The sequence below is a fragment of the Dermacentor silvarum genome, chromosome 5, assembly GCF_013339745.2.
Source record: "Dermacentor silvarum isolate Dsil-2018 chromosome 5, BIME_Dsil_1.4, whole genome shotgun sequence".
In the NCBI taxonomy this organism is placed as follows: domain Eukaryota; kingdom Metazoa; phylum Arthropoda; class Arachnida; order Ixodida; family Ixodidae; genus Dermacentor; species Dermacentor silvarum.
Genome location: NC_051158.1, coordinates 112,967,128 through 112,979,217, shown reverse-complemented (window position 1 = coordinate 112,979,217; position 12,090 = coordinate 112,967,128). Strand labels below are relative to the sequence as shown.

The window sequence follows — 12,090 nt, the reverse complement described above, 5'->3', positions numbered from 1 at the left end:
AAAAAGTAGAGTACTTTATGCCTATCACAGCTATATATATATATATATACAGGGTGTTTCAGCGAACACTTTCAAAAATTTTAAAGGTTGCCTATGGCAGATAGCCCAATTCTAGTTAATGAGCTGGTCTACTCGAAGAGGCGGACATTACTTGTACAAGAAATTGAACTGCATAATCGAATAATTAACAGAAATTTATTAATTAAGTTTTTAACTAATTGTCTGATGGCCCATATTGCAATTTACAAATTGTAGCCGTGGAGTTCGCAAGGCGGATCCACTTGGAACGAATTCTCGGGATGACACCAGTTTCGAGATATTAATTCCCAAACTTTGCGAAGAAATGCATTGGCGTTCCAGTTAATTTTGTGCTTCAATGCATAAAGCAACGTTTTGTTAAGAACCTAACTGGAACGCCAATGCATTTCTTCGCAAAGTTCGGGAATTAATATCTCGAAACTGGTGTCATCCCGAGAATTCGTTCCAAGTGGATCCGCCTTGCGAACTCCACGGCTACAATCTGTAAATTACAATATGGGCCATCAGGCAATTAGTTAAAAAACTTAATTAATGAATTTCTGTTAATTATTCGATTATGCGTTCAATTTTTTGTGCAAGTAATGTCCGCCTCTTCGAGTAGACCAGCTCATTAACTAGAATTGGGCTATCTGCCACAGGCAACCTTAAATAAATTTTGAAAGTGTTCGCTGAAACACCCTGTATATATATATATATACTGTATACCATTTTGCCTATACCAGTTGCAGATTCAGGTGGAGGGCCCTGGAAGTTTGTCTTTCACCAAGACAGGTCGGCACTTATTGTGACACACGACTCTGTATCTGGTATGTGAAAAATCTCTGCCCCCAACCCCTGTTCTCTTTTTGGAGGAGGGCCCCTCTTGATGCTATCATTGATACACTCTTGGCCCACATCATTTCATAATAAAGGCATGTAAGGCCACAGTACTTTATGAGATGCACCTCTAAGATCATTCATACCATACAGAATTCTACAGGCCTGAGCCGATGCTTAATTATTCTTCTGATCAACTGTTAATTTTTAGACTCACATCCTTTCCTCTTGCATGACAGTCGTCTCTGCTGTATTGCTGCTGCTCCCTCATGCATGTATACCAATAAATTATCTTAGTCAATTTCTTCTTGATCACCGAGTCCAATCTTCGCTGCCTTAGGCATGTGCTGGATGTCAGTTTTTTAAAACGTATCTTCAAATTCTGCCTCCACCTCATCCACCTTAGCATCCACAATTCAGTCACCTCTCTATCCCCACTTCTAGATGACTTTATTAAAATTGTTTCGGTTCCATACAGTATTCCTGGTCATGTATTGTAGCGCACAAATGTTTGTGTTTATTTGTGATGTTCTTCTTCCTTAATCCCAAAACACATACTTGTCTTTTTTAATATCCCCAGCATATGTTTTAGTGTGTGCAGTTAAGACACGATTCTTGAGAAGCTCTGCCTGACTGTTGTTACAGGTATATGATGTAAAATTTAGTCAGCACAGGAGGCAGATCCAAACTATTGCAAACTGGATTTTACCACAAATCTAATCATACCTCAGGTTTTTTTTTTATTTGCTTGGGTTGTCACACCGCATAACGTCAATATGCCTCAGGATTGTAGAGGCGGATGCCGAGTACATGTAAGAAAGGGCGGAGGAGGAGGCTTTGGCATGAACACTGGTAAAGGAAGTATTATTTGTAGGGGTGGACGAATATTCAAAGTTTTGAATATGAATCAAATATTACATGCTAACTATTCGCATTGTTACGGGAAGGAAGAAGCGTACAAGTATTTACAGATGGGTATTAATGGCTGCGTAGAGAGGCAAAAATCAAAATTTTCTTCATCGTCTCCCAGGCCACCAACCATGTCCTCTTCTTTCTACATTACAGACTGACATTACCCCCATCAAAAGAAGCACCTTACTGGTGCGACTCACTAGTTCCAGTGGCACTTTTGATTATGTAAAACTAGCCAAATTTCGCAATACCCGAGTGTTAAAGTTGTTGGTGTTCTCCGTCTGCTAACAAAGTACAGTGAAACCTCGTTAATACGTAGTCGGCCGGGAACGATGTTTACGCACGCACTAAATGATGTACGAATTAACTACCTATGCCAGTTTAGCAGCTACTTACCGGCCGGAAAAGAACTATGTCACGATGCTCTAAAACACACGCACTCAGACAGGCTTTATTTGCGGGCAGGCTGCAAAAAAGCGGTAATCTTCACTTGCACCCAAGGCGGTCTTGATACGATGACGGCATCTTCGAACTCGATAAGGCCGCGAGCCAGTTTGTCCATAAGGCCCCGCTTACTAACTATATTAAAAAGCACGGTGTAACGCATGCATAGGTAAACATTAACACAATTCGCTCGATGACCGTGGAAATTTGCTTTCAAAACACGTGAGTGAGGAGGCGCGGCAGCAGCAGCAAGCGTGCTGCCTCTTGCTTCAACGTGAATTAGACGTCGAAAGCACAGCGCATACGAAGCTACCGGCACTAGTTGCATTTTGTCTGCAGATAGCTTTGACGATGAGGCCCGCGGGGGCACGCACTTTTCCCACGCTGAATATCGCTTTCAAGATACGGAGCCCGCACGGCTGCGACTGAAATAAACCCCTCCCTTTCTGGCCTCCCCCGCCCATGCCTCGCGCACAACAAAAGAAGCGCGCTTCCGCCCTGTGTTTTTCCCTCATGCGCGCGAGATTGAGTCAGCTGACCCTCGCAAGCTCTCACTCGCACTAACTGCGTACGGCATGTGGCGATGATGTTGCCGTGCTTGGATTTTATACGGAACCTCAAAGCGACGTCCAAGGTAACGGCAGAAATGCGCTTCGGAATAAAATGTGCTTCTGCGTGGTTACTACCTGAATTCGACGGCGAGAACGAATTCGCACCTCCTACTGGCAGCTTCTTCGCGTTACTAAGAGCTGATCTCGAAGGCTATGCTTTTGTACTTGGCAATCGACAACTGTATGAGCAGGAAATACATCATGGTGGCCATGTTTTAGATTCACTATCGCTGGCGGCTGTCGTCCAGGGGTCGCAACTCGAGAATCAAATTCACTATCGCTGGCGGCTGTCGTCCAGGGGGCGCAACTCGAGAATCGAACGTCTGCGCACATGAGATATTGCCGATTTTGTGCCTGTGGGTGTAGATAAGAAACAAACATAGTACGCACTAACCGTTTGATGGGCAGTGAGCGACTACGGCTTAAGCGGTCAGCCAATACATGGGGTTCAATGGGGGCTGAGTGGGGGAATCTTCGCGACTACGTTTAAACTGCAATTACACATTAAGCTGGTACGTACTAACGGGGTTTGATTGTGCCACAAGTTATCGGAAGTGAAACAACAAACGTTTTCGAAGCAATGCAGAAACAAAATGGGTAATGGTTTTTCGTTTCATGGTGGAAGGCTACATGACAACCCCTGATTTTTGCTTATAGTCCATCATTTAATATTAGTAGTTGTCTAGTCATGCATATTTATAATAACCAGTGATTTTTCTCTTGCACCATGTTCTTTTACATGTCTTAACAGTAAACAAGTCCTTCAGCAGCTTTTGTGTTCCGTTTTCACCACTTCTATTTTTTTTTTTTTTTGGGGGGGGGGGGGGGGGCAAACATGTATTTATAGTACTTTTTACAGCAGGTCATACCGCAGCCATTCATTCTTGGAAATCTTGTTTCTGGTCAAAAGAGGCATGGTAAGAAGCTCAAATTGGATGCCAACCACAAAAATGAAAAGTAAGAGATGGTTCAACTGGAGCTTTGTTCACAATCACTATGAACAAGGCTCTCATGTAGGAGCCGAAACATGCCACATTTCTTATTTTTGTGGTTGGCGTTCAATTTACAACTGCTTATTCTTATTGTTTGCATTCAACTACTCCTAAAGAAGAGGCAACATATTTGGAGTAATGCTCTTCGCATTTTGTTTCCATTGCTGAGAGTTACTTCATTCACCACGCAGGTACAACTCATACATTTTCATTCTTTCAAGGATGTCACCATATGCAAAGGGTATTCTTCTGGGTATACATAATTATTTTCAGAGATTTCCAGCAAATATGAAGTACTCTTAACCAGTACCTAAATAATTTTAGCCTATGCGGTTATATATCGACCATGTGGGAATCTTCGACCATGTGGGAACTTTTAACATGACTCGGTCTAGGCAAACTTGGTAACTGACAAATTTGAGCATGCAATCACCCCCCTCAAAATTTGTTTTGATGAAGGCTTTTCCTTTGGTGCTACTCTTGATCCGCCACCTATTCCTGTGATTAGCACCATGGGCTTCAAGGCAGACACTCTTGGGAAACTTTTCACGCACAAACCTGGTTCTTTCACACTTTTTCTCACAAAGAAGGACACTGAAAGTAAAGGTGGCATAACAGGCATGTTGGTCGCAGTACTCTGTTGGACAGAGCTGGGGGAGGAGGGGGGGGGGGGGCTATTCTGTAGGTGGACATGTCCAATTCGTCTGCTGCTAGAGTGTTGATTGGCTGGGGGACATGTCTCCTTCTCACGCGTACCTAAGCCCAGCCTATCAGAACTTCAGCAGCAGATGAAATGAACATGTCGACTAGGTGGACACTTACAGATTACCCCCCCCCTATGCTCTGTCTATCTTTCCACCCTTCTCCATGTAATTTACAGTAAAAGCTCGATGATACGATCACAGCTAATACGAATTTCCGGATGAGTCGGGCCAACGAAACTGCCACGCCCGCAAACGCTCGCTTCCCGATAACGGCAGAAAACGAAACTTCAGGGGGCAGCTAAAATAAGCTGGCGCCAGCACGGCGGCGGGCGCGCATGGAGATGTGCGCACGGAGTCGAAGGTGAGAGAGCTATGAGGAAGTTGAGAGGGAGGGCTAGGGGAGCCACCGAAGCGGCGGAGTTGACGCGGCCAAATCCGCTTCCCTGCCGCCCTCCTCCCTCACCTTCGACGGTCTCCGCGCGCACCCGTGTGCCGGTGCCGCCCGCTTGCTCCCTGAAGCTTCGTTTTCTGTCGTTATCGGGAAGCGACCGTTAGCCGGCGTGGGCAGTTTCGTGGCCCGCGCTTGCTATGCGCTTGCGCGCCGCGATATTTCACGACTCGCACCGTTCGTGCACCGTGCTATGGTGCACGAATACTTCAAAAATACGTCCTTTTAATTCGAACAAATTTTCGGACCCCTTCGAGTTCGAATTATCGAGATTCGACAGTAGTTTTAATTGTGTTTCGATGATACGAATTTCGGCTAATACGAATATTTTTCGTGACCCCGTGAGATTGGTATCATCGAGCTTTTACTGTACTCAGTAAACAACTCGTTCAGTATGTTGGCCACCTTAATCAATGTTCCAAAAACTTAGCGCTTAAATAAGTATGTCCTACAAATAAGGTGCTGTAAACCCAAGCAGTTAGGTTGGCGATTGCCACTGCTACGCACCATAAAGGCTCAACCAATGGCTTCACCGTAGCCTTCCAAAACAGCTCTAGTACACTTTTAATGTAGAGAAGGCAGAATACAAAAACAGACAAGCATTTCTCTAACGTGACCCATCCCCTCCGCTTTTTTTTTTTGTTATTACAATGAGTATATTCAAGCCACATGAAGTAAAAAAAACAAATGAAATCGTGACACTAATTTCATTCCACTGTGCAGCAAGATTCTTTAATTGCATTACGAGTTGTTACACAGGTTTCTATCTTAATTTGTTTAGTTCTGATACTCCAAATAGGGCTACAACTGTTTCCTCATCCACAGCTATCAAGGCCTTATGACACCTTTAGATGTTATATGAAATGAGTAAACGCTACACATTGCATAATTTCCCAATACGTTTTAACAGTTTCCTTCATTATCTTTATTTTCTAATTAAAGCCAGCATTTCTCTTGTGACCACCTTTAGAGAGCTTGTGGTAATGTATACCTAACATAAAAGATGGGTGCTTTGTAGTACTAGTATGCTCAGTCATAGAGTATATTGTTTTATGGAAAATTTGCCGACATACAGGCAGCATCATCAGACTCGCTGCTGCTCGATCCATCGATAAAATCAGCTGCAGACGCAGTGAAATCTCGAGATCTGCAATTTTTCGAAGCGTACGCCGCTCTTGGAGGCGACCATTTTTGCTTTCTACTTTTGACGATCGCGAAACTGCAGAGCACGTTCAAAAATCACTGCCTTGAGGAAAAAAAGCGACCTGCTTAGAGAACTAAAATATACCGTAAAATACCGATCAAGCGCCCCCCCTCGATGTGAGGATAATGCAGGGAATGTTGGGGAGGGGGCCCTTGTTCGGTACTGCCACAAAATGCAAGATGGCGGCCAAAAATGCTACCCCCCCCCCCCCCAGAAAAAAAATGCAGAGTCGAAAAAAAAAAAACGGAACCGAAAGAAAAGGAAGACACACACAAAGTGCACTAGGTAGAACTAAAGCTCTTTATTATTCATTCATTTAATCGCTTTCGAAGCCGTCAAATGAGTCTTCCGAGTCCGATGCGAAAACGAGGCCTAGGCACTCTGTCTGCAAGCCCTCACGAAGTTCTGGGGCCACGGCGCCGATGTCACAAAGCTGGTCATGCAGCTGACCATCCTCGGAACCGTCGAGCGCGTTAGCAATGCCGCACCCTTTGAAGGAGCGCGCTACAGTCTCTTCCGTGACAGCGGCCCATGCCTCTGACACAAAGTCAAGGGCATCCTGTCGCGACGGCTTCCTTAAATTGCCTTTCGGCGTTCTTTCCTCTTTTCTGATGAAGCTTTCCCACGTACGGCGAAGGTTGGCCTTAAATGGCCTATTCCAGAACACGTCAGCTGGTTGCAGTAGGCTTGTGCACCCTGCAGGCACGTACACGACGTCTGTGTCGCGCTCGTCTAAGGCGTCCTTTGTTGCCTGTGTTTTGTGGATGGGTGCCTGATCGAGCACAAGTAGTCGCCGCACGTCATCGCTGTTTGGCCCCCACACCCTGGTCAGCCACTCCTGCAGCTTGTCCGATGTCATCCATCCATTTTTTGATGCGGTGACGCGGACATTTGCTACGAAAAGAAAAATAAATAAGTTAGCGGTAATCACTGTGATCGAGCATCTCCGTTATCGTTACTCTCCGCTTTGAAAGCAAGCAGAAAAGAACTTTGTGCACAACGGTAATCACTCACCTGGTATGCGAAGACTCATGAATGCCTTGGGTGGAATCCTTCCGCTCGGTTCCTTGAGAATTACGAAAGCTGGGAGCTTGTGTCCACTTGCGCATGCTGCCAATGCAACCGTGAAGCCCCTCCGGGCGCAACCAGTGTTGGCTATCCGCACAGTGCTCTCGCCGACCACATTGTTCGTCCTGTTTGCCGGAGAGTCCATTCTGACCATCGTCTGGTCCATATTTGAAATGTTGAAGTGGGTGTAGTCGTGGCGTATCCGGAGAGCGTTCACGGCAGAGCGAAAAGCCTTTGCTGCTTCCGTGAAATCTTCGGGTGTCTTTTGGCTTTCGTTGGTGGCTTGGCGCATTGTAACGCCGAACCGCTGTTTCCATCTCTTGATGTACTGGCTTGATGCAAGAAAATTTCCCAACTGCAAGCTGTGCGCAATTTTAACAGCTTCTTCAGAAAGCAGTCTGTTACTTACAGCACGCCCTGCGCTTCTTTCTCGCTCTAGAAATTCAAAAAGAGCATCATCCACTTCTTCGCTGAACACCGGCGCTCCATTGCTCAACTTCCGCCGAAGCTTGGCCTTGCCAAAGTTCTGCTGCAGCAAAGTCTCGTACTTCTTCTCCCACTCGCGAATCCTCTTTCTATCTAGACTGAAGTAGCGAGCTGTCGCGTGCACATTCTTTCCGTTGTGGCGATGCCATTCCACGACTTCGATTTTCTTTTTCACTGTGTATGAGTGCATGTCGCGAAGTCACAGCCACATGTGGCACAGCAAAACAACAATAAAATGGTGAGCGTCGCCAGTGTCAAGGTTGCCAGTGTCAGTGTAGGTGGCCCGTTCTTGGATTGGATTTTGGATTAGACAAGAACGTAGCCAGAAGCATGGTTTTTGGCACGGTTTCGGTTTTGAAAGTTCCGGGGCGAGTCGCCAGAGAATTGGGGAGGGGGGGGGGGGGCGCTTGTTCGGTAGTACACGATAACTCGAAATTCTCAGATTATGGGAGGGGGGCGCTTGCACGGGTGGGGGCGTTTGATCGGTATTTTACGGTAGTTCTCCTCCTTCACGTCCGATAGTGCAGTGTATCCATGAGCGGTGTGGAAGGACTTGAAAGCGGCTTTTCAAACCATCAATAACACGCTAACGATGCCCAATGGGCGCGGTACGGAATGAGTTAAATTATCACTGGACAACAGCATTTGCACGGCGATCATGGCTTTCAGCCACATCAAAATACAATGGAATATCGTTGATATGATCTTCACGGGAACCAGTAAATAAAGCATATCATCCGAAAATCGTATTATCCAACGTATTATCCAACCAAATCGTACTAATGGGAGAAGAAAAAGAAATTTATTATCCCGTAAAATGTATCATGCAGAATCATATCAATGAGATTCCACTTTCGCGATCTCCGCTTCCTATAGGCCCCATTGCACTTGCCTGGTAATAGCGGCCTTTTCCATTGTCAATCTCCTATAATTTCTTCGCTTCGAAGCTATTCTCGAGTTCGATGCAGACAACAAAGGCAGTGCTGGCAAAATCGGTAGCAGCTGGTGATGAAACCACTGAAGATCGTATGATCGGCTGCTCAAACGGCTAAGCCTAGCATCATGGTATGCAGCTGAAGCAACCCACAATGCGCATGAGAGGCGATACAAATGGTACCACTGACCACATGCAACTGACGAGTGCCAACAGCAATGACAATGCAAAGGGTCGCGGGAGAGTGCAGCAAGCGGTACCTGCTATCGAGGCTGTCCCGAAAGTGGAAGCTCTGAACTAGCATGTGAAATGTGTGCAACACTGGTTTGATGCTGCAGGAAAACAAAATGACGGCGATGTTGTTTGCATTTTCGGTAACTTTTGACTTCTGATCGTGAGAAAAAGTTTTAAAAATCTAATGAGAAGAGTTTGAAACATGCGAAATGTTCGTCGTTGTTATACAGTCGAATCTCGATAATTCGAACTCAAAGGGGCCCGAAAATTTGTTCGAATTAAAAGAAGTTCGAATTAAAGGAAGGACGTATTTTTGAAGTATTCTAGCACCATAGCACGATGCACGAACAGTGTGAGTCGTGAAATATCACGACGCGCAAGCGCATAAAGAGTGCAACTGCCCACGCCGGCCAACGCTCGGTTCCCGATAACGGCAGATAACGAAACTTCAGGGAGCGGACAGCGCCGGCAAGGTGCGCGCGCGCGGAGACTGTAGAATGTGAGGGAGGAGGGCGGCAGGGAAGCGGATTTGGCCTCGGCAACTCCTCCGCTTCGGTGGCTCTTCTCGCCCTCTCTCCCAACTCCCTCGCAGCTCCATCACCTTCGACTGTCCCTGACTCCCTGAAAATTTGTTTCCTGCAGTTATCGGGAAGCGAGCGTTTGCCGGACTGGGCCTCCGCCGCTGCATTAAGGGGTCTCTCCAAAGCTTTTGCTCTATGGCAGGTGTCAGAGCAATGCCGGTCAAAGGCGCCGCTGCGTAATTTGGCGCGCTGCTAAGAGCATTGTTGGTCCGAGGTATCTTCGAATCAGCCGTCGCAAATGCTTTCGCGTCCGAATTACCGAGCGTTTTCGCCCATTGAAATACACATAACTTTGATGGGACCACAGCGTCAGTTCGAATAAACCGGCAGTTCGAATTAAGCGTGTTCGAATTAACGAGATTCGACTGTACAATCACCCTATGGAGCACATGGCAGAACCATGGCAGAGTCAAAATATTTGGGCACACCCAGAAAATTGGCAGTCCAAAAAGCCGATCGGCGAATCTATCATTACTACGTTTTGAAACAGAGTCGAACAGAGTCGAATTCCACTTAGTACCAGTAAACATTTTGTAAACCATTTTGCAAATATTATGCTGCAACCGCATGCACCTGAATTGCCAAGGACAGGTTGGCTCTTGGTCAGGTGTTGCAAAATACCTTTAGCACAATGTTTGCAGTCGTCAAAATGAAGAAAGTGTCATCGTTTTTCTCACTATAGTGTGGCGAACGCGCTAACTTTGCAAACTTTGTGCAAACACGTGTTAATACTGCTAGGGGTATCATGTCAGGGCTCGACTCTATAACTGCACTTGAAAACAACAGTGATAAATTGGGTGGAAGCATACAGGATTGCGGCAGCGCACCTTTAGGTTTCTGTGAATACAAAACAAAACAGTACAACTGTCCATTTTCACTCTCAGCTTTGTTGTGCAATGGCTACCCTGTTGACAGTGAACTTGAAGACACTGTGGCAGAATTCTTTTGTGAGCACCGTGCTCGAGTTTTCCCGATGACAGCCGATTCAAATCATTGCAAAGTTAATTGAATTGCTCACTAATGTCTCGTTCCTCAAAGTGAGAAGTCTTGACTTTTTGCATAAGCAAAGGTGGATGAGCTTGTAACGCATTATAACAAGAGTGCTGCGGAAGAATAACCATCTGCTGGAATAAACTGGCAATACAGAACAAGTCCCGTCGTACACTGCAGTCTTCAAACACTGCACAAAAAAATCTGAAACTGTTATCGGCTGGACAGGACCAAAACGAGTGAATGGCCAGCAGTCACCTCAAGACGCCTACAAGTCACCTGAAGTGATCACTCACGGGCCCAGTGCATACTGCTCATTTCGCGATGACAGTGTTGCGCATGCCTAGTCCTGCTTAGTCATCACCGATGATGTGCTGTGGGCTGTCGTGACTCAAAGATGTCCCAGAACAAGTATCCTGACAGTTCCCATGCAGTTTTCGTCTCCCTCAATGAATGAGCACATTGATAAAACAAAGTATCTTTTGTAGTTAACTGCTTTACAGAATTCTGTTTGAATTTTATTTACCTCAAACACAGGGGTCGACCTACATTCCGCATTGATCTATATTCACGTTCTAACACTAATACACCGATCCAGGCAAAACGACTCACTGGGTGCAACGTTATCGTAGCGCAATGTAAGGGCTACAACACCAGGACAAGAGGGCTCTGGATTAAGCTCCGCCATCTAAGGTACTTCGATGAGCTCACTAGAGCATTATTTTTGCATTTTGCCCCAGTAAGTATGCAGACAGGAATCATAAATCTGCTAATTAGTCCTCAACGGCAGAATGCCATACACACTTGAGCAAGTCGTACCAAGCTAAGCAGACTTGGCCATTTACTACACTTACACATGCAAGAGAATGTAAGAGAAGTGCCGTTCACTGCCCACCTGAGGTAGCACTTAAATGATCAACAGTCTCCGTAGTCTGCATGCTCCTCGACACGCTGCATGCTTTGAAGGAGCACCCGACAGACTTGTCAGCCAGAGGCAAGCTGCACTGTGTGCCAATCTCGACTTGACCGACAACTTTGGAAGGGGCGTGGCATGTCGTTTTGGCAGTGATACTTTCAGCTAGGCTCATCGCATTTGTAAGGCCTGCAGAAAATAAGTTCAGTGATTGCAGTGCTGTAACAGCATTGAGAAGAAGAGGTAAATACAAGAATAAATGCAGGGGCACTTTGCAATTCAGAGCCACAGAACACAAAACAATCCTTTCCATTCAGTATTTCTAAACGGCTACAAGGGACAATCCACATTGAATAATCGAAAGCAGGGAAACCTCTATTTAGTGGAAGGCTTACGACAGCAGAACATATTTCAGACACTTTTTAATCTCATACATTTTAAATCTATTGGTAGTAGTCCAACTAATGAAAAGTGATTGGAAGATCCTAGGGTTATTACCATCAGCCTATTTGATGTCCACTGTTGGATCCCCAATCGCTGAATATCTTGTGCCAGCTGACACCATCCTGTGCTTGCAAATTTTCTATTTCATCACACTATCTGGTGGTCTGCTGTCCACGACTTGCACATCAGTTCCATTGGTACCCATTCAGTAAACTGACAGATTGTCGATTACCTGCTCTACAGACTACATTGCTTGACAAAATTCACTTT

General features: G+C 45.7%; 1 protein-coding gene across 1 annotated transcript in view; it reads right to left on the bottom strand.

Moving 5' to 3' along the window:
• Positions 1-12,090, bottom strand: part of LOC119453719 (gastrula zinc finger protein XlCGF8.2DB-like) — a 489,906-nt gene that overhangs the window by 427,346 nt on the left and 50,470 nt on the right. The window contains exon 3 of the mRNA XM_049668029.1: positions 11,359-11,565. Coding sequence (XP_049523986.1) covers positions 11,359-11,551 — 193 coding nt within the window. The 5' untranslated portion in view covers positions 11,552-11,565. The remainder of the gene's footprint in view (positions 1-11,358; positions 11,566-12,090) is intronic.